Consider the following 23,394-nt stretch of genomic DNA (forward strand, 5'->3'; position numbering starts at 1 on the left):
TTGTTCCTATCAGTTCGCAAGGGTGACCTCATGGCTAAATCTCCCCTGTGATGCCAACTCCTGCCCAGACCAAGCAATTCCAAATGGTTTTGTGTGCTCTTTGTAGCAGACCCACATGATACTGCCCTAAGCCTTGCATTTACCACTGGAGCCCACTCTGAGTTATAAATGGGGTACAGAGCTTGTGTGTGTCTGTTACCAAGAAAGGCCACATACTTGTTAGGTGAAGGCAGTCACCTAACACTAGGCCTAAGTAAGGACACATTTTTTTCTTCATGAAATCTGTCTGGTGTGAATCATTCAAGTCTTTCACGTTATTAGGAGACAATGTGCGTAGTAGGTGTGCAGMACATATGCAGAGATTCGACAAATTAGTTGCAGGGTTTCTTTATGAAGGGCTTTACTGTCCCATTTCAATAGGATAGCCTGAAAGGCTGCAGGCAGAGATGTTGTTTCAGATAGTCAACAGTCTTCTGTGGTCTTTTGTGTTCAATGGACAAGGGCAGCACTGCGCTGATATTGGCCACACCTTGGTATGTTGTTGATACACTGAGTGAATGATAGCACAAGATGCAGTGGAACAGTTTTCAGGAACAAATGAAGTGTTGGGAAAATGGGATCCTGGTGTTGAGTGGTTATGTTATGTTAAGTCTCAGCAGGAGCCTGAGACTGCCCACAATAAGAAGCCCTCATTGTGTGTTTTATAAAAGCACCAAGATGACCTCTCCTTTTAAGTCCCAACAGCTTTAAGCCTTGTTGACTGAATCGTCACAGCCTCTCTGCCTGATGTATCACTCACCCGACGTGCTAAAAGGTTAATTAGCCTCCTAGCAACCGCACCAATCTCAAAATTCTCTATCAAACCCTCTTTCCATGTCGGATATGTCAAATGTCAAGGTTCATGACAGCTTTCTAACTATAGGCCATATAACCACCGCCCAGGCAGCTCTCCGGTATTTATTGGCCCCGCAGGCAGGCCTACTTACTTGGACAGCATCCCTCGAGGATTACACAGATCTCTGACACTTGGCATAAAGTCTATATAAGCTTGTCTTCTCAATCTTTTTATTTGCAGCGAACCCACAAAGTCACTCAAATAGCTCTTGGTATAGGCCTAACGAATGTGACTGAATCATCAGGAACTATCAGATTAATCTCACGCCCGAAATGTCTCACTGGCTTTTATGCCCTATTTACCACGGTTCCTAACTGACCAGTCTCCTCCCTCATTGCCTTATTTTGTTCGCTACTGTTTGCATTCCGGAACCCAGACTGATGCGTAGGGTTGCAAAATTCCTAGAACGTTCAATAAATTCCCTGGTTTTCCAGAAATCCTGGTTGAAGGMTTCCAGATGTCCTGCTTATTACCGCCTGTCTCTGGGAATCCTCCAACCTGGATTCTGGGAAAACCAGGGAATTTATTGAAAGTTCCAGGATTTTGGCAACCCTACTGATTTTTTTTTGCCCCACACACACAATGTCCACCTCATTCAGGGTTGATAGCCTGGGCAATGGTGGCATCCAGTTCACGGAACACTAAATAAATCAACAAAATGTTGTATTCCCAATGTGCTGTTTATTTTGATACTGTATAGGCAACGGATGGTCCAAGAGCCTCTGTCTGCCTTCTATATATTACAATAATTAATTAAGCCACAGTTGAAATGTTCTGTCCCAATTCTGTTTTTTGAACGTGCATACATGTATTACTCCTAAAAGTGCATCTATTTCACAAACAGTGTGTTATCTGTACCGGTTTTGACATGGTATTTTAGAGTTCCAGGATAGTAGCGTATGTACCCCTATCAGATTACATCACACCTGTACAGCAAGACATTTGATGCCACACAGCCCTGAGGGGCCAGTGTGAAATTCAAAGTATACTGGCGGCTGGCCAGTTATGTACGTCATAGTGCTAACCTCAGCATCCTTTCATCTGACAATCTTCAGGAAATCATRAGAAACCAATCATTTGGATCCACCACTGTTTGGATGAGGAATTAGAMCCTTTAGAATAAGAACCACACCTCTGCCAGAGTCTCCCCACCCAGCATCACACCGAATCCCTGGGAGAGCAGCCTATAGAGCTGGCATAGAGGCCAGTGAGGACAGTGATGCTGGGGGCAGGATGGAGCTGTACTGTCAGCTAGAGAGAGGAGGGGCCTGCTGCCCTGCTATATAAAGACAGGAAGCCCGACTCCTCTAGATGTGTCACTGTGCCGCCTCTCCCCAATTGAGATTCCCATACTGTCCCACACTGTGCCCTCCTCATCTCTTCCCATCACTCTGGTCTGAGGGTCCCAGAGAATTTCCCTGGTGGTCGCCCATCTTTATCTCTCTCCCTCTGGACTGAGGGCTCCCGTGTCCCACCTGGCCTCCCGTACAATCACGCTGATCTGAAGGCACCTACCTACCTGCAGCTTTTCATTCGTTGACGCTTTTCTTGGGACCCGGCTCAAGATGCCAGAGCCCACAAAGAAAGGTAGGAGCGCCCCTGTTCTCGTCACTGAGTGTACAGAAAGGATTTCAGCAAACTGTACTGTACAACCTGTCCTGAATCAACGCTTTGTTAGAATTTCAGGCTGCATCTAGGATCCTGCTTGTTTAGTGTATTAACAACGGCTGATAACGGACTGATAATTGTAATGCACATGTTCTTTTACGTTCATGTTGTAGTTACTGGTTGATTTTCTCTACTGGCATATACTATGAGGAAAAGTTCCATTAACCCTTAATTCTTTTTTCTTGTGTAAATAAGGGCAACATATTGATTTTGCATTGTTTATTTTGGTGTTTGTTTTATTCGTTTGTTGGCCTTATTGAGTAGCTATTTAGCACTAGACAAAAGTTCTGGTCTAAGTTCTCCAAACCCTACTTTGAGAGTTACCAGGAGTTTGCTCACGGTAATTGAGAAAGTGTCTTTGGCGACAACAGTACTGTATTTCTGCTCGGATGTTTCTACCTCATCTGAGATGAAGGTTTATAAAAATAAAAAAAACTGTTGTTGCTGCTGTTGGCATGATGGACAGTGGTCTCATGGTGATTAGGAGCCCACTGGAGGGAGACGTGATGAGCCCTGGTGGAAGAATGTTGATGATCCCTGGTGCGTGGCGCTGGGCTGAGCTGGACACCAGCGAAGAAGACCCCTGAAGGGTGATGCAATCTGGATGGACTCTTGGGATCGTGTTGGGATGAAGATGCCTTCCGGATAATGGATACATTCTGTCCTCGATCTTGCTGATGACTGATGAATGGATGGCAGGGTGGATGACATGTTATTGTGCAGCAGAAGCCAAACAAGATCCCAAACKCATCCCCCATATTCAACTCCATATTCATCTCACTCCTCCTTTCTATGGCAGAGCCCTCAATAGTATATCGCTGCTTGTCTGCATAGACCTAATCACTCTGTGTCCGTCTTGTCTGTAATTCTGCTATGCTAGTACTTCTTCTCCATTAGTTCAGGTCTTTGGGAACTTTGCTCAATAGTAAGATATGCCCATGTACAGGAACAGAACAGTATATTCATCGCTTGGACACCACCACAACGGAGTGAATAAAATGTTTTATTATAAACCGTTTATCTTCTGGTGGACCGTAGCTTTATCTGCAGCAGTATTCGCACATCAGAAATGGTACGCACTCTCTTCTCTCCACACATACATCCAAGCCACTCTGCCTGTGTTTTCTCTCGCCTGCAGGACAATGGGGCTTATAGGCTGGAATGAGAGGGCTTTGCAAGATTGCGTTCATGGAAGTTATTCAATAAATATGGTGGCAATAAATTTGAGGACTAGACCAGTTATGCAGCAACCGGTCCGATCCACCTTTTGGCATCTTTAAACAGTCAGCTGTGAGCACAAAAACATACCATTCACTTTACTGGCCTCAATCAGATTTCAGTACCAGTTTATTGTTTGCCCGTGTTGCTTTGATAGGGCTCTCAATAAATGTCAACATCTCAATGTGGTGTAGCAGAGGCTGGGTGAGCTAGGAGAAGTTTAACATCTACGACATCTCTTTGGGGTGAGGTACCATGAGACTGTTGGACAGCTTAGCTTCCTGTTGTACACGTATAACACACAGCACTACTATAAAGTGGGTTTTATTAGTACAGGAGAGATGCCTGCAGAAAGTTTATCCACCATAATAAACATTCATCATCCCGTCTGAGACAAACACACAGGGGAAGGGGAGGCAGTTGCATGCCAGTCCACCGCAACCGCCTTCCATAAATAGCTGCTCTGTTGCAGAAGACTAGATAAATGACTGTGAAAAAAGTATTGTTGTTATAAATGACTCTGAACAGCTGAATAGGAGGAGGCTGCTGGATGTGGTATTGGTTTAGACTGCAGACCCAAYTCTTTAAAAAGCAGGATGAGAGATGACGGACTGACTGGCTGGCTGGCTTGCTGAGTGACCCATGGAGCTCTTGGGACCTGGATTCCTTGGTCCCTGAAATAGTTCATAATGAGCGGACTTTTAATCCTCTCTCGCTTGCTGTCTCTCGCTCTCTCTATTGCACTCTCACTCCCTCACTTTCTCCCTCACCACCCGCCATTGTCACACCATCATTTTAGATGATGATTCACTCAGGCCACTCCCACCCAGAGTCAAAAGACCAGCATCATCCACTACACTGCCTGCTCTCAGCAAAAGTTTTGGGTTTCAGTGGGAAGAAAGCCCTCATCCTCACCTCGGTATATTTACAATCGCTCAGCCCCCATCACTCTCCCTGCTCCGTTACCTCAGACAGCATGGTCGTCGCTTTCCAAATTCCACTCCACATAAATCAAGCCTTTAGGTAAACAACACAGGGAGACCCTGTCGGCTGTTAATCTTCAAACCACAGCCCCACATCCACACTGAGGTCATCAGGAGTTCCTTTCTGTGGCCTCTTCACTTCTAGCAGCACTCATTCTCAGCGCTCCTAGGAATCAAGAGTTTGTCATTCTGCAACGAATGGACACTATCCCTTATGTGGACCGCCGGTCCGACTGACACACAATAGTCACAAAGAAGGGGTGTTGATAAAAGGTGCGCATTCAAAAGTTCTCGGGGTCTATATTAAGAAGAGACGGCAGCTTGGCACTCGTTGGGGTCACCATGAGCCCATCTGTCTGCACAGCAGCAGGGGTGACAGCTGAAGATACCTGCAGCGTGGTCAGCTGCACTGGGGAGTTCACTGAGGTGAAACAAAACCTTTCTCTGCGGTCCATGATCTCCATTGATGCATGTGTTTGTGAGACCCTATAGGATTCTGATGTGATGAGCCAAAGTCAAGTTTTTGGTGAGGTGTGACAATGTCTAAATTTGAACTGGAGTGTCTGATGGGAATCACGAAAGATTGGCTGGACATTATGGTTCTAATAGTGTATGGACTTTGGATTACAGTATTACTGTAATTAGGCACACAGGGATTTAGGAATGAGAGATGGATGGGAGTTACTGTATATTAAAAAGAGAGAGGAAATTGGCAAAGGCAATAGATGTGAAGAGAGAGGGGAGAGGACAGAGAAGTCACAATGGGGCATGGCAGACTGTCTTACAGAGAGAGAAAGAGATGCTTCATATGGTCCTAGGACTCTGGGACTTTGGACAGTAATGCACAGTATTCCTCCGGATCATTAACAAAGGACCCGTCGTGCCTGGCACAGGGCAGGGTGGCAAGGCTGGCATCCCTGCGGCATTCACAGGCTGTTGTGCCAGGCCCAGTGCTCATCGCTGAGTGCCACTCTATGTGGAAATGGACAGGCTAGCAACAGAGCTGTGGTAGTACACTGTCATCACCTTCCAAAAATCCCCCTATCCCTACCTCTTTTTCCTCTCCTTCCCTTAGTCAGTCGGTGGCCATGTCCGAAATCTGGCTTGCCTACTACTTGTTTAAACTGCATACTGTGTACTAATTGTACCACATACTCTTTAGCACGCACTGTTTGGTAAAAAGTATGCAGTATGCCATGGTCGAAATGTACTACTTTTGGTCCGTTCAAGACAACTGGGAATACGGAAACGAAATAAGCTCTGACTGGGAAAAATCGGAACATCGGTGATCTTCAGATTGTAACGACTGTCTAATTCCTCCTCCTCGGATGAGGAGTCGGACCAAAAGGGTCGGACCAAAATGCAGCGTTGAATGTGGACATAATGATATTWWTTAAAGTAAAGACGAAACACGAAAACACTTTAACAAACTACAAAACAAATAAACGATGTAGACAGACCTGGACTTGAGAACTTACAATATACGAAGAACGCACGAACAGGAACAGACTACATACACGAACGACAAACGAAACTGTCCCGTGTGGTAGACATACAGACACGGAAGACAGCCACCCACAAACAAACAGTGTGAACAGCCTACCTTAATATGGTTCTCAATCAGAGGAAACGTAAAACACCTGCCCCCTAATTGAGAACCATATCAGGCAACACATTGCACCCAACATAGAAACACAAAACATAGAATGCCCACCCAAACTCACGCCCTGACCAACTAAACACATACAAAACAACAGAAAACAGGTCAGGAATGTGACACAGATCAAAGAAGTCGGAGCTCAAAGTTGATGCCAGATTTTCTGACTTGTAATTCCGAGTTGCACCACTGTTCAAAAATATTTTCCCCAATCGTAGCAGGTTTTTTCCCCCACGTTCCCCGCTGTCTTGAACGCACCGTCAGTTACGTCTTCACATGAACTGGAAAGGATCGTCTGTAGACCCACCCAGTGACCTTTCCGTGTTGTTGTTTTGTGCTTACGTTAGCTAAGAAGTTAGCATTTGGAACAATGTATTTGGAGTAAACTTGAGTGTACCATAGGCCTATGCATGTATTAATGGAAGAGTCACCTGAAGCTTGAAAGTAATGAGAGATGTAGTAGAGGAATGCAGTGCTGAGGCTCGTAATAAGGACGACTGGCTACTACTCGGGAACTGTGTGTGGTGAGATTTCTGGCACACAGAGCTGCTGAGGCATCACCCAAGTGGGTGCTATACATTGTGAAGGAGAATTCCAGTAGCTACCCGACTCCCAGAGCAGCCCACAACAAGATCGTTACCAGACTATCTTCATCAACCATGTCCCTGACCTCCTTCCTCTGATCAAGCCATGAACTTTCCCTCCATCTTTGAAGGATGCATGCACTCAGACTTGGCCTCTATTGGTTGACCTACCTAACTAAAGCTAGGCTACTCATGATGATGTATTGGTTGACCTAGCCAACTATAGCTAGGCTACTCATGATGATGTATTGGTTGACCTAGCCAAACTATAGCTAGGCTACTCATGATGATGTATTGGTTGACCTAGCCAACTATAGCTAGGCTACTCATGTGATGTATTGGTTGACCTAGCCAACTATAGCTAGGCTACTTCATGATGATGTATTGGTTGCCGTAGCCAACTATTGCTAGGCTACTCATGGTGATGTATTGGTTGACCTAGCCAACTATAGCTAGGCTACTTATGATGTATTGCTTCTTTGTTTTTTACTTTTGACGCACTTTGAGATTATGAAAAGCGCTATTGAAATGTAATCAATTATTATACCAAAGATGGTTTATTTAGTTTAGTAGAGCAAAAACCTCTAACGAAGGCCGAGAGGCCGACACGTAAGCTTCAATAAAAAAAAGTGCTATTAGCGAGAGCAGTGAGAGCATTGTGCCGGTTTCTTTTTTCATCATAAACAACAGTGATACTTGCGAGAGCAGTGTGCGGGTTTCTCTTTTGTTTCAACTTATCGAATTGTTACCATGCACCTGGAACTTTTAACTCCTGAAAAATATGGAAAAGGATAGCTTTCATCATTTAACATATTACATGTAAAGGCCTGTAAAATGTATTATGCCAATTGCAGTATATTTCTCTGGAATACTTGCACTTTTCTAAAATGTATATCGTCACATTTACAGTACATGAATGTGCCAGTGAAGCATAGGAAATAGATGGGAACGTGTTGTTGCGGACACGGCATTCGGGTATTCAGACTCAGCCACTCTCATTTTTCCTTTTGTCAATGACTAAGCTAAGACTCCACCATTTTAACCATCCTATCTACTTTATGTGTGATGCAAGTACCCCCCCCCCCCACCACACACACACACACAAAAAAGCCTGTGTTTTCTTGTACTGTATGCAGATGTGAGTGGTATAAGCGTGGTTATCAGGCTCAAAGTAGAAATCTGTTATTTTTMATGCCAAAGTGTCTGTGGGTTGATATCACTCTTGGTGAAAGTGCTCTTCTTGTAGCCACTATCTGTCACTGTCTGCTAGAGTCTCCATGTCTGTGTTTGCCTGTTACTATGTAATCCATCCTCAGTCTACCAGGCTAATGTGACGATTGGGTGGAATTCCCTTTCCTCCAGTCTGCATATTGACACACAACATCAGAATGGGACTTTGTGAAACTTGCATTAACTTTCAGTAGGAAGAGGAAAGAGGAAGAACCACTGTGTTGTGCAAGAGTGGAGATTTTCTATCTAACCTTCTGGTAAGAACCAGARGGGAACACACGTGACTCTGTTTCACTAGCCCATTAATAACACACAAGGTAAATGTTTAAACCTGATAGGCTAGGGCGTACCAAGGAATGTATAGAGACTTTGATCCACTGAGGCCTAGCTTTAGGTCCATTAATAGGTTAAGATTGTAGTGTCCAAATAGGTCCCATGACCCGCTATGCGGGTTTGATCAGTCCAGGCAGTGCAGAGTTCAAACAYCGTGTGTCAATTGGTACCTTTATAATCAGTTACTACTATATAGTGTCCAGACACAAGGTGCTGTGCACCACAGGGATGATGTGGCTCACTGGGGACAATAGACATAGGCTTATAGCAATAGCATCCTAGTCATGATACTATACATTAAACTGTGTAGCAGGTATATATCCGACCTTCTTAATACTTTCAGCAAAACGGTCACATGCTACTTTGATGTGTCCACTTACAGTATCAACATTTTGATAGTTGCTTTGGCGCGCAACAAATTGACTAGATCAAAAATGCCCCCTTTTGAATTGTTCTCTTTTGTCTCTGTTTTGCAGATGAGATGTCCAATGGTGAAAAAGGTCAGTAAAGGGTGATGCCCAACAATGTTCTTTCACCTCACACAGCACTGGCTTTGAGCAGAGAAGTTGGTATGAGAGAATTATTATGGGATACTTTGGTTATGTCAGGCAGGAGGAAATGTATCCCATATTAGGTTGACAGTTTTGGTCTATTGGATGGTGGAAACCACGTTTGTGCAACATGTGAAGGCACATTAAGGTACTACTGAGGCTGCATGTAATGTGACCATTCCACCTTCGACTTCAGTGTGAATGTGGAAACACGGTCGCTGGTTTAAACACTGTAAAAGTGTAAATGTGAAGGGTCTACATGTGCTTGGCAATATAACTGTTGTAATACTGTGGCTCAGTGGTCAGTGGTGACGACCGAGTGGTCATAATCTACACATTCCCCCTGGCATACCGGCTGATCCAGGCCTGTTGATTCAGCTGACGCTCCTGCCGACACCAGGCTTTGACCTTGGGAGCAGCGGCAGAGTCTTGGGCCTGTGGCTTCGTACAGTGGGGGGAATAGCTCTGCTAACAGACAGGTTTAGGCTAAATGTATCCCTGGCCGGGGACTGATTTTGATTTTATGTACTTCTCTGAAAYTATTCAATCGTAGTTGTGCCATAAATATTGCAATTTACATAAAGATGAATTCTGAATAAACCTGTCATACTACTGTAAGTGAAGGACACATTTGAACCCTGTAATATATTTCATCCATCAACTTTGGGGCGGCAGGTAGCCTAGTGCTTAGAGTGTTGGGCCAGTAACCCAAGGGTTGCTGGATTGAATCCCCGAGCTGACAAGGTAAAAATCTGTCGTTCTGCCCCTGAACAAGGCAGTTAACCCACTGTTTCCCYGTATGCCGTCATTGTAAATAAGAATTTGTTCTTAACTGACTTGCCTAGTTAAATAAAGGTTAAATTTAAAATTAAATAAATTCCCTCATGGTCAAGCACCAAAACAATGAATCTGATTCAGGCAAATGGCTGTAAAAAGAAATATTGAAGGAAAAATGTGTTCATCTACATTCAGAAAATATCCCACTTGATATTGTGCATGCGTATGTACAAACGAATACAGTGGATTTACTGTATGTGTCCCTTTCTGTGTGTGACTGAATGGAAAATGGCGAGTGAGGTTGAGCATACAGTGAGTAAGTCTGCCCATTGGTGGGAGAGTGAGTATGTTAAAGGCTAGATGTGGAGGCTTTGCGCTATTAAATGCAGCTCRTCCATCCCTGCTATWTTTGTCACATACTCAGAGAGTGTTGCCCCAGACAGTAGTGAGGCGCCAATGCCCACACCTGAGATATCCCTCGAGGTCTCACCTCCACCCCCAGGTGGGTAACCATGCACTGGTGTCATGCCCCTCTTTTCTCCCCTTCCAACACACGTGTTTGTTGTTGTGTGTCCACCGTTCTTGTTTTTCTTCTTTCACAATGGGATTTCTCAACTGTTCCTCGACGACACACACGTTCACACGCAAACATAACGCATTTAAGTCAAAATAGTCTACGTGCGATCCAAATAAGTCAACTTCCTGATAAACAGCACATATGATGCACATCATTCCGTAGTTGCACTGTTGCACTGCTGCTACTGTAACACACTCCCGTGCTCGGCGTTGCTGTGATGCTCTGTCCCCAATACTGGCTTGTGCTTTCTCTACCAAGTATGTCACCGTTGTGTGTGTCTGTATGAGGAACTGAAGTATTGTATTGGAATATGGAGTCATCCACAGGAAGTACATTCAGTGTGAATGAGGAAGTATAGGTTTAATTGTTACATTCAGCAGGTAGCTGTCATTAGACTTATAATAGATTCCGATGACATTGTCACGTTCAAATTTCTGGGAACTGTTATGATTGGCTATGTGAAATAATGAAAATCGTTTTTTTAGCTTGTGGTACATTGTAATTAAGTATTGTACAAACTTGCTGAATAAGTAAAACTATACTTCCTTGAAGCCTCCAGGACTAGCTATAGATATGCAATGGCCAGATTGGTAACATCCCTCAATTTTACTTGGTAGTTGCTAACGATAACTTTTTATAATTTCTATCAATTTTGATTGCCTGTCATGCATTCAGACATGACTGTCAATGGAACGTCCCACTCTGGTTGCTGGCTATCTATACTCATCCATGTCCAGCCAGCACCTCATATGTGTTTTGAGAGACTGCTAGTGCTTTTGCTCAAGGCTTGCTGCTCCAGCCTGGCACTGTTATCTGCTGTACAGAACAACCGGTAGAGACTGAGGGGAAGGATCCACAGCCCATAGAGGTGCTTAAGCCTGTACAGCCAGAACCAGTAGAGAATGGGTCTAAAGAACCAGAACCAGAGGCGGTTGTGGTCGGGGCTAAAGAGCAAGTRGAGTCTGTGAACTCTGAAGTAAAGGAGGAGGCCCCGTCCCCTTGCTCACCCCCACCGCCTGGTAAGTCAAATTCACTCAGTCTCAAGACATTCACAGTAAAAGCGMATGCTGTTTACTATAACTAAAGCTATAACTGAAGTCCGAGTTTTTCCTGATCAGATCATGTGGTTAGGAAAAACTCCTGGCCCTACTRATAAATAGTAACAAGCGCTTCCGTTCAATTGTCTCACTCTCAAACCATTGATTGAAGCAGTTTGACTCTAGTCTTTAATAGAGTCAGATCCATAGTTCTGGTCTTTGCTAAGGCCCTTTATCTTCTRCCAATATATCATATGGGCCAAAGTTACATTCAAATCAGGCAATGGACTGATATAATCTGTATGAATCAGGGTTTTATTTGGATTGAAGTGCTGTTTGTAATGACAGACAGACACCTTTTGCCTCTAATACCCAATGCTCCTATGACCCAATGTGATGAATTTCATTGGCATTTACATTACAACAGCCATACATTGGTTCATGCTTTGCTTTCTGCAGATTGTCGACTAGTGCATTTTTATTTACAGTAAGTTCTAATTCTTCTGAGGCGAAAGTGCCCCCAAAGTCGTGTCTGATAGCTTTGTCATGGTCAAACAGCACATATAGGCTACATGTAAATGCAGCATGTCTGCTGTGTGCACAGTTCAGTACGACAACTTTACGGCACATACATTTGGAGTTAGCAGTTTGTTTGTATTAGAAATTGGTGAGTGGAGGAGATGGACGGTAACTTTAATCTGTGAGAGCCTTGTCCCAATTCAGCAAGCGTGAAGGAGGAAGCAGAGCCAGTTGTTACGGAGGTTACCCCACCACCACCATCACCACCCCCACCTCCACAACCAGTTGTTACGGTGCAGGTTACCCCACCCCCACCTCCGGCAGGTCTGGAAGAGTGTGTGTCTGTGCAAATGCACGAACACGTGTATGTACATATGCAAGAACGTGTGTGTATATAGGTAGACTACGTTTATGTGCGTATGCACAAACATGTGTTGGTGTGTGTGTATGTATGTTTGTGTGTGTGTGTGTGTTTTCTGTGTCTCTTCTTCTCAGTACAGTTTACAGACTGTTTATAGCTGAGGGTCTAGAATTCATAGTGAGGCTATACTGTAGCAACAAGGACAGGGCTGTTGACTGTCGCAGCAGCTGATCTAGATGTATGGAAGGTTATAGCTCTCCGATAGTTGTCACTCATCACTCAGCATTGCTCCAGAGCCTTTTTACCACAACAAAGGTCCAGTTTCATATGTCGCTTCTGTTTTACTCAATCCTCACCCCCCCCTTGAACGCTCTCTCTATAACACCCTTATTTTTAAGAAATAGCACCCCTTGTGTGGACATCCGGTAATACCGTTTACTCTGGTATTCTACAAAAACGGTATGAAAATCTGGATACCGCCCAACSCTACTCTTTATAACGTCTCTGGAGGTGGAGCTGAGCTCAGTTACTCTTTTGATCGACGACAAGCAGAGGGTTTCTCAAGTAACAGGGCTTTTCTTGGATAGTTAGGTCTTTAATCTTTCATAACCCTTGTGGACATTCTTGTGTTCTTCTGGCCGCTGCTTGTCAACTTCAATCTCTCTCTTCCTCTCACAGTGCTTCTTACTTGTGCTTCCAGCTTTCCTAAACCAAGCATGTGGTGTTACGCATAATTCCTTTATCTTACGTACACGTGTGATCTCTCACATCACCGTCCACTCCCATCTCATAGACACTGTTGTGATCTCTCACAGGACACGCTTCGATCTCACGATCAGCACATTTATGGTCTCGTAAACTTCATCTATCCATTTCAAAGACATGCATATGTGGTGGTGTTGTGTCGTGTCAGTCCCATGTTCTGTCTTGTCTTGCATGCTTTGTCTTGTGGCTTGTCTTGTTGGCCTGCCTTACCGGTGATGGACTTGGAGCTTTTGATAGGTGGGTCTGTGTCAATCACACCTTTATTGCAGATAAAGATGATGACGCTACAACCAACACCCCATCACCACCGCCCCCACCAGGTTGGTAACCATGACAAACCATCCTAATTTCCCCTCTTTCCCATCTTGTCAAGTCGGTTACCATGGAGACTCCACTATAGGACAGTGCTCCCATCAACACCCCAAAAGWACATTTTGCAGGAGACAGTTACTGTGAGGAAGAGTCTAACTATAGAGAACACTATGGATAGATGGTGGATGGGTCTCTTACCTGTCTTTTAAACACCAGGTTTTTCTCAGACCTTTGGAATATATTCCTGATATGCATTTAATACTTGCACATGGCATTTTGCTGGTTAGAATATTCAGGATCAGCTCCTAAACTATTGCAATATATGTGTGTGCATATCACATARGCATGTTGTTTACATGCATGCCAATTCAAAAATGCCAAAGCATAATTCCTACAAGCACACAAACCTTTATTTATTATAATTTTCAAAGGTATAGAGGTATAGATGTGAAGGTATAGATGTGAAGATCACATCTGACATGCACACCTTGACTTTTTCTACATTTTGTTGTCTTACCGCCTGAATTTAAAATGCATAAAATTGAGATTTTGTGTCAGTGTCATATGATATCAAAGTGGAGTTGTTTTTTGAAATGTTTACAAATTACTTAAAAATGAAAAGCTGAAATGTCTTGAGTCAATAAGTATTCAACCCCTTTGTTATGGCAAGCCTAAATAAGTTCAGGAGTAAAAATGTGCTTAACAAGTCACATAATAAGTTGCAGGGAGTCACTCTGTGTGTAATGATAGTGTTTTGCAAGATTTTTGAATGATTACTTCATCTCTGTACTCCACATACAATTATCTGTAAGGTCCCTCAGTCGAGCAGTGAATTTCAAACACAGATTCAACCACAAAGACCAGGGAGGTTTTCCAATGCCTCGCAAAGAAGGACACCTATTGGTAGATGGGTAAAAAAAAAAAAAGCTTTTGAGCATAGTGAAGTTACTAATTACACTTTGGATGTCTACCAATAGTACAACCCGTCACTACAAAGGTATAGGCGTCCTTCCTATCTCAGTTGCCGGAGAGGAAGGAAACCACTCAGGGATTTCACCATGAGGCCAAAGGTGACTTTAAAGCAGTTACAGAGTTGAATGGCTGTGATAGGAAAAAACAGAGGATGGATCAACAACATTGTAGTTCCTCCACAATACTAACATAAATGACAGAGTGAAAAGAAGGAAGCCTGTACATAATAAAAAATATTCCAAAACATGCATCCTGTTTGCAGTAAGGGAATAAAGTAAAACTGCTAAAAATGTGGCAAATAAATTAACTTAATGTTCTGAATACAAAGAATTATGTCTGGGGAAAATCCAACAGAACACATCACTGAAAACCACTCTTCATATTTTCAAGCATGGTTGTGGCTGCATCATGTTATGTGTATGTTTGTCATCGACAAGGACTAGGGAGTTATTTTAGGATAAAAAGCAACGGAATAGAGCTAAGCACAGGCAAAATCCTAGATGGAAAACCTGGTTCAGTTGGCTTTCCAACAGATACTGGGATACAGATGCACCTTTCAGCAGGACAACAACCTAAAACACAATGACAAACACACTGGAGTTGCTTACCAAGACGGCATTGAATGTTTTAACTTTATCATTATGAGGTATTGTGTGTAAATGGGTGAAAACTATTTAATCCATTTTGAATTCAGGCTGTAAACCAACAAAATGTGGAATAAGTCAAGGGTGTGAATACTTTCTGAAGGCTTGGAATATACACACATAAGATCCATTCATGCCACTCATGCTCATCATGTATACTGTATGTATATGTTATGTATATATGATGATATTATACATGTTTTGGTTTGTTCTAGACCTCAACTATGTTGATACCATACCGGTTCTCTTGTCTTGAATTGTCTTATATGTATTCATATTTAATTCATTGGAAATTGTTCGTAAGAGTAATTGGAAGTTTCATTTCATACTTTTTTTCCAATTACAAGGCCATAAGGCCATTTTTTGTCAATCATCACAAAGGGTCAATAGCAATATTCTTCACCAGAGTCAAATAAATTGACTAGATAAAAACACAAATTAATTTCAGTAATACTATGCTTTCTTTCACAGAGGATGCCAATACAGTCAAGAAACTCTCTATTGAGCTGCCTAGTAAGATCTCTCTGTTAATCCTACAACTATAGCTTTTCCAACCTTAAGAGATCAGATTGTCAACGGTGAAACATATTGCATGAACATCATAATTGATTTTTATGAAAAAGGAATGATAAGAATTTAAGGATTTTAAGGGTCTCTTTTTCTGCAATTTTCTGTCTGGCACATGAATGTTATACATATTTTATGTGAACACATTTGGAATTCTGATCGTAATAAAATAATACAGTTTGTATACAACTTTATTTTAAGAAATACAAAGGCATGAAAGAAGATTCAAAACTGATTCTCCTCACTGGTGAAACCTAACAATGTACATAGTTACAGCTTTTGATTGGCAGCTTGCATCATTATGTGAGAATTCGTCAGGGCTCAGCTTGCTTACTGTTAGATGGCTTGTATTGCTTGCTGGTCCTGAATGTTTGTGTGTGCTTGCTTCTGTGGACTTTACAGTACTATTTCTTATAATATGCTGTAAATTTCTCTCTGTCTTTGTTCAGATGATAGCGTCCATGTGTCAGCCATGGGGAGAAAAGACTCAGGTAATACTATGTAACAAAAGCCGTAATAACCATCCTATTAGAAGTGACGTTTTCAATAGCAGAGCTCCAGAATAGCAGTATTCTCTCTGGAGCAAGCCCACTCACAAACAGTGTTAGTCTCTTAGCTAGCTCTTTTCATTTTCCCCACATAGCTGGTCCAATGGAACCTGGCTTGGCATACTTTAAAAGCTCAGGTTCATTTGGACTATGTTCTGCTCCATGAAAAATACTGGTTTCCTAAAATGMCATAGTTCAACTACCACATTCCCCTCCAATGCTTGTAGGAAGCTATGGGGCTTTTGGATGTCAACATTTTTCAAACATGGGAAAATGAATGACATTTCACATAAGTAAGAAGTCAATTCAATGAATTAAGTGACCTAGTTGAGTGTGGGGGAGTGTAGCTGGGTCTTTGCAGTAGGTAGCGAGGGGTGGGGCTGAAGGGACTCCCTAAGTAGGTCTGTCTATATAGCATCACATGTTGAGCATGGCGACTGCTGACATGAGTCCTAGTCCACTTAGTCTTCTGAGATCTCAAAGAAGACCGGAGCATCTAGAAATTGAAGAATGTATCAATCGATACACTTTTGCACACGGCAAAGGAGTCTCTTCCGATATGGTATTCATTCAAAACCCGTAACGCTTTTCCCAGTACAGGTATTTGTTCTATGTTCCATGTTCTTATGCTTTCCATGTTGCAAAATGTTATGCTTTCCATGTTGCAGCTGCAATGAACAGCTGAGGAACCGTATGAATGTATTTCTGTCTGTCTATCTACCTTGGGAAGTATATCACTTTCAGATGAATACAGAAAGGTGTGCTGACGGATTGTTGAAMCCKTTGAGTACAGTATACGAGGAGTGTGTTGGTCTGTTGGTGTTGAGTCTTTGTGTGATGGTGTGTGTCCGTCTCTCCTGATRGACCAGTGTGGTCTCTGGGAGAGGGACAGGCTCCAGAGGACCTTGACAAGCCRGTAGACACCCCACCGCTGTCCAGCCTGCTCATAGAAAGACCCCAGGGCGGATCCATCACTGTGGGTGAGTGCCTGCTGAGTGAGCTCTCCTCTCACAGCTGCTGTAGACCAGAGATGATATACTCGTAGAGACATTTTAAAACCCTTACATGTATTATATTTGTACTGGTCAAGGTCTTTTAGATTTGACTCTCTCCCTTGTTATGATGAAAGATAGCCTCTCTCTCTCTTTCTCTGCCTCTCTCTCACTATTGTATTTATTCTCCAAGAGAAGGGACCTCTGGCAACCATGTGTAGGACATCTATCCACCTCAAAGGCTATTCCCACCATGGACATGCTGTGTTTTACATGTTCAAAAGGTGGAGACATCTCCTTTGTTGCCAAGGTGGAGGCCCAAGACCTGCTCCGTAAACCCACCATCAAGTGGTTCAAAGGGAAATGGATGGACCTGGCCAGCAAGACCGGAAAGCACTTACAACTGAAAGAAACCTTTGACCGACGCACCAAGGTAGACACCCTCACGTTGTATAGCTCTATGTACTGTATGTTAACACACACACACACATTGGTCCCCTAGCTGTCCTTCCAATACCTATGTATCGCCCCGCAGATTCACACATTTGAGATGCATATCATCAAGGCCAAAGACAACTATGCTGGAAACTACAGGTGTGAGGTCACCTACAAGGACAAATTTGACAGCTGTTCCTTTGACCTGGAAGTGAAAGGTTTGTTGCACTGTTCGAGTCTCAGTCATACAGCACAGAACACACACTGAAACACGAGCAGTAATATACTGTGTTATTGTTTTGCATTATTGTCTTTCAGAACTGGAACAGTCACAGAGTGTTGATATTCGATCAGCCTTCAAAAGAAGGTAATGAGAGCAACACAATCTGACCACGTTATTTTGATTTTTGAAAACAGACAGTTAGTAGACTAGTTTTCAGAGTAAACAACAGAGTGATATTTTTACAGTTAGTGGTTAGATTTAGCATTTGACTAATGAGTATCCTTTTTTCTCATAATGATAAATATGACAATAGTAACATTAAACACAAACTTCACTGGTTTCGAGCAAGATTCATTACACATGGCAAATAAACCTGAAAATGTACATTTGAGCATCAGATACGTGGGACATTGTGGCTCAGTAGGAAAACCATGGCTCTTATCWCAAACCAACATGAGAACATAGTGTCTGAAACATAATGACCATGAAATCTGATGTGATTAACCTTTATTAAGGTAATTACCAATCAACGTGTTGAACAGCACAAAGGCCAATGCTTGCATTTGAAACTCCCTCCCAACAATGTGTCAGAAAGCAACGCAAAACATCCCAGCCCCATAGCATTATCCCAACGTAGCTGCTCAGTGATGCTCCTGCAACACAGCAGAAACATTGTGGAAATGTTGTTAAATGCTGGCTGGMATCGCTCTCYATASTCCTTACACAAACCAGTTCGTTAGAAGCATTTAATTGGAAATGAATCGAAAGGGTTTTTGTGTAAGCCACCAATCATGTGTTAGTCTGGACCTAATGCATTTGATTGAAGTCAGTAGCCGCTGCTTTGCGTTGTTCTTTTAGCATTGTTTATCTAGTTGCCTGTTACTGTTTCTACTCTGATTAAATCTCCATTAATCTCTTCTTCTTAACAACAGCAGTGAAGGACACGAGGATGCAGGGGATCTTGACTTTAGTGGTCTTCTTAAACATAGGTGAGAGTCACTGTCCGTCCTCAAGGGGACAGTCTTATTTTTTATATTTTTTTTTACTATGCCCTTGTTTTGGGTGTTTACCTCTTTTCTTTTGCCCCAGCAACCACCATTGAATCTTTTACTCTTCCAAATTGCTTTCTTATTTTGTTACATGGTATATATGTGCATTACAATATAGTATAATATATTAAAGTGTATTAAATATAATATATTAAATATATTATAGTGCAGTATATTAGTTAGTACATAGGTGAAGTAACATGTACTGTAAGAGTACATAATTTCATTAATATCAGGAGTTACAGTGAATCACTTACAAAGTTACTATCTAGTACACTATCTACTCTCACATATTGATAACTGTATTTTTGAGTTTCTTTTTTCATTTGTAAATACAAATCTACATTTTTTCTTGGTTCAAACATCAAGACAACAGCATGTTTTTTCAATGTACTGCCAGTACAATAGACCTAGACAGACCGTGACACATCACTGAGGTAAAATTACACATTTATTTGGGCTTGTCTCTTCTTCTTCCCTACACATTCAGAAACCAAAGGTTAGTAGAGAGAATAACCTAGGTAATTAAACGATTAGACCTTACTGCGGGGTAAGTACTGTAATCCTGTAGCGTCCCCAGCATGGAATGTAGCTCTAGGATCTGGAACAAGCAAGAGTGTTGGCCTACTGTAGTACGGTAACACTTCATTTACAGCCGACATTCTCAAATGCTCCATTAACAAGTCTAGTAGGACGGAAATGGACTTTGCGTCAATACGTCTTCTCTGCTGTTTGGGATGACCACTTTTTTGATCAACAGTAGAATTCAATATACTGTGTTTATGAGGCAAAAGGACTCCCATTTCGGATCATTAGTGATCTGCTAGTGGACCATTTATAAATGATGCTGTGAAATAGTGTTATCGCTACATTGTCATTTTATTTCAACTTAGAATACAAGGCACATATCACAATGTTTATTTCAGTCTACAGAGTAATTGCCTGAAAATAAACAAGAGAAGAGAGATGCATAAGAATGAAATAATAATTCCATGCTTTTTTACCTCCAAGCTTTCCGACATTTGGGAAAATGTCCATGAAAGAACGGACTGATTGAATGATCTTTATTTCGCTGCCTAATGGATCTACTCACGCCCAGGGAAACATGCTTTATACCTGGATCTCACAGATCTAACATCCTCTAGGACGCCTAGCCTTCCATCTCTAACATGGTCAGAGCGTCTCTGAAGTGGTGATGAGTGAACATACTGAGACACAAGGCAAAGGGATGGGCAATGTGATAGAAAGAGAAGGAATGTAGACTTTATCAGCAGCACATCTTGGAGTAAGATCTCCCTATATTCCTGCATGCAGGACCTAGATCAGTAGTTTTTCCCAATTGTTTCATTCTGTTGAGGTGTCATGTTTACCCCCCCCCCCCCCCTCCCCCCAAGGACACAAAGTAGCCTATAGCATTTATCCGTTTATACATTTTTTTGTTATTCATTAATACAGCACTGGTTAAAATGTAGTTTCTCCTGCAAAATCTCACCCTAAAGGCAAGTAACAATGTCCAGACTAAAAGAACTCGACCCTGGTCAAAACCCCTACATGAAACATATTCAACTCCCTTGTAATAATCTGATCCCTCTACTTGCCTCAGCAGTAAAACCCTTCCTATAGGATATAATACATATAATAGACTAGCCAACCCCTCTCCCCCGTAACACCTCATCCTCTCCCCCTGTAACGCCTCATCCAGAGAGGATGTCAGAGGACAGGTACAGGGCTTCAGACCACGCCCATCCCTTTGTGTGACATGTCCTGAGGAACTCTAGGGAGAGACAGAAGTGAGGGAGAGAACGTGTGCCTGATATAAGGAGAGAGAGAGAGAGAGAAGAAGAGAAATTACTATAGAAACACAGCAGATCAGTAGAACAACGGAGGGAAAACACTCTTGAAAACTAATTTAGTAGGAAGTCCCTATCTATAGTAGATACAACAGAGAGTAGTCTTCAGTGCATTCACTGCCCCTTTTTTAGTACCCTCTCCAGAACCTCCTTCCCGCCCTTCCCCACCCCACCCATAGGGAGCAGTTCCTCAGGACACGTCGCAATAGCCCAGAGCGTGGCCCCAGCCCTCACACCCTCCCCTCGTGTCCTGCCCCAGGGAGCCCAAGCAGGATGAGACGCCCGAAGTGGACGTGTGGGAGATCCTGAAGTTGGCCAGGCCAGACCAGTATGAGAAGATCGCCTTTGAGTACGGCATAACAGACCTGCGGGGTCTGCTCAAGAGGCTGAAGAAGACCAAGAAAGAGGAGAAGAAGAGTGAAGGTGCTGAATTGAGTGATTGTCCATGCGACTGTGTATCACTGTTGGGATTATGCTGCACTATGGATTTAGATTGTTTAGCTCATAATCAGCTAATCTGTGATTATTCAGGGGAAACGTTTCACTGGTTTTCTATAGGATGCATAACCATTGTCATGGGATATTATCTTTTTTGTAAAGCTTTTGCCAAGAAGTTGGATCCAGCGTACCAGGTGGACAAAGGAGGGAAGATCCGCTTAGTGGTGGATCTTGCAGACCCCACAGTAGAGCTGAAATGGTACAAGAACGGCCAGGAGATCCGTCCAACTCCAAAGTACGTCAAGCTTTTTCTTCTTTCTTCATGTGTTAGTATTCTATATCTTTTTCTCTCTTTCGTCTTTTCACAAATGAAAGGCATTTTTGGGAGTTCCTCATAAAATGTGTTTTCATTCGTGGTTTGGTCCTCATTGCCGGTCCCCTGGTACTTGTAGTTTTTATCTGTTCCTTGTCACATCTCTCAGCATTGAAAAGCAATGGTTCACATGTTAGTGTTTCTGATGGTCTCACGGTGTAAACAAGCAAGTAAGGACGCATACACCCACACGTGCGCATGAAAACACACATTGTTTTACACCAATAATTGCTTTCACATAATGACACACACACATACAGCCCTGTGTGACCCTGTTATGAACAGGGGTTTTCCTCTACTGCCTCAGCCCTTGTCAAGCAGGGACAAGTCTGACCCTACATGCCCTTCACACCCATACAGAGCTCCCATTGTGCCCAGACACACACAGCAACATGACCAGCCCAGATCTCTGCACTGTAAACCATTGCCAGCTGATGCCCAGTGAACAAATAACGTTCTCTCAACACTAATGTGGTGTTGATAAGATGCCACATGCATCTCACCAACACATCAAGAACGTTATTTGTTTTCTGGTCAGTGCGTGGCGCTGAGCTACATTTGAGTGGAAATGCACTGTTTGATGATTTAAATAATGGTCCTTTGCTATTAACTACAGGTCTTTTTCTGTACAGGGAAATGGRGGTACCTTCTCCACAGGTCTTTAACACTTGGCTTTGCAACAATCAATGGATGATCTATTGTTTTGATAGATGTGTACCCCACCAATGTTAGTGTACCATAAATATAATTTTGCGTAGTTTAAGTGTATTGATCTTACCACATTGTTTTATCAACCTATCTATAATGGGAATATATAACGAAAAGTGACTTGTGTTATTTTCTTAGCTCTCTCTGGAAATCATTTGTATAATTAAGTGATAATGCCCGAGAAGCCAGTGTTTCGAGGATATATTGTCACGGGTGTTGTGCAAACTGGCTTTGACGGCATTGTCATTTTTATACAACGGATTACCAACATATTCAAATAATGATTGACATATTTTCATTTCTTAACGTTATTTTGATGAATTTATTCATAATATTTCATCCTTCCACTAGATGGTTGGTTTGGTTGCCAGAGACTCGACCCAGTCGTTCAGTCTTTTTGTTCTGTATCTATGGATGTGACCCAGTTGTTCGTTCTAAATGTTCCAATGCCATACTGGCTGGCAATGTTCTTATCCCTTGCTTGCTAGCTAGCCAACTACGGCTAACTTACAGTCACGTCAAACAGTGCAGCCAGAATAACAACAGTAGCTGCATTTGCATATGTTTAAGCTGTTTTCTAGTGACATTTATTCGGACACAACCATAACACTGAGCTAATGAGGCGCAATAGAACATGTGCTCTCTCGTCAGGACACTGTTGTTCAGAAGAGCTAGCCAACAACAGACTGCAAACTAGCTGCACTTGACATTTTTTTGTATATTTCCATAAAAATGATGCCAGCTGATTTCATGATTTCGACTGGCTAAGGAACACTGCCTGCCTGTCTCTCGTCACGACTCCCGACACGTTCATTACTATGTAACAGCTGGAGATCGTTTCAATATTCAAATTCAATGTTGCAAATATCAGAGAGACAGACAGCAAGGTTTATACAAATCTCTGCTGTTAAAAACTAAATGTTAGTCTAAAATAAATGTGAGATAATGTCCAGATGCTTTTTATAGTGGAGATCAAGTTTATAAAGTCAGATGGAACAGAGTAAATAGGCATTTTAACATCATATATTTAGCCATTGGTAATTTGTGGAACAGACACAGGCTGGAATTAGACCCACCCGTTGTATAACTACTGTTAATACACATACTTTTGAAAGTTAATCTCATCAC

The 23,394-nt window shown here is 42.5% G+C and overlaps 1 protein-coding gene across 1 annotated transcript in view; it reads left to right on the top strand.

Annotated features, from left to right (window-relative positions):
- The window catches only part of LOC111951423 (myosin-binding protein C, slow-type-like), a 35,136-nt gene that overhangs the window by 749 nt on the left and 10,993 nt on the right, over window positions 1–23,394 (top strand). The window contains 14 exon segments of the mRNA XM_070434727.1: window positions 9,045–9,068; window positions 10,321–10,398; window positions 11,298–11,492; window positions 12,234–12,353; window positions 13,425–13,475; window positions 15,555–15,596; window positions 16,100–16,141; window positions 17,068–17,178; window positions 17,475–17,623; window positions 17,726–17,843; window positions 17,944–17,992; window positions 18,781–18,837; window positions 21,007–21,170; window positions 21,348–21,480. Coding sequence (XP_070290828.1) covers window positions 9,045–9,068; window positions 10,321–10,398; window positions 11,298–11,492; window positions 12,234–12,353; window positions 13,425–13,475; window positions 15,555–15,596; window positions 16,100–16,141; window positions 17,068–17,178; window positions 17,475–17,623; window positions 17,726–17,843; window positions 17,944–17,992; window positions 18,781–18,837; window positions 21,007–21,170; window positions 21,348–21,480 — 1,333 coding nt within the window.

Source organism: Salvelinus sp. IW2-2015, linkage group LG24, assembly GCF_002910315.2.
Source record: "Salvelinus sp. IW2-2015 linkage group LG24, ASM291031v2, whole genome shotgun sequence".
Classification (NCBI taxonomy): Eukaryota; Metazoa; Chordata; class Actinopteri; order Salmoniformes; family Salmonidae; genus Salvelinus; species Salvelinus sp. IW2-2015.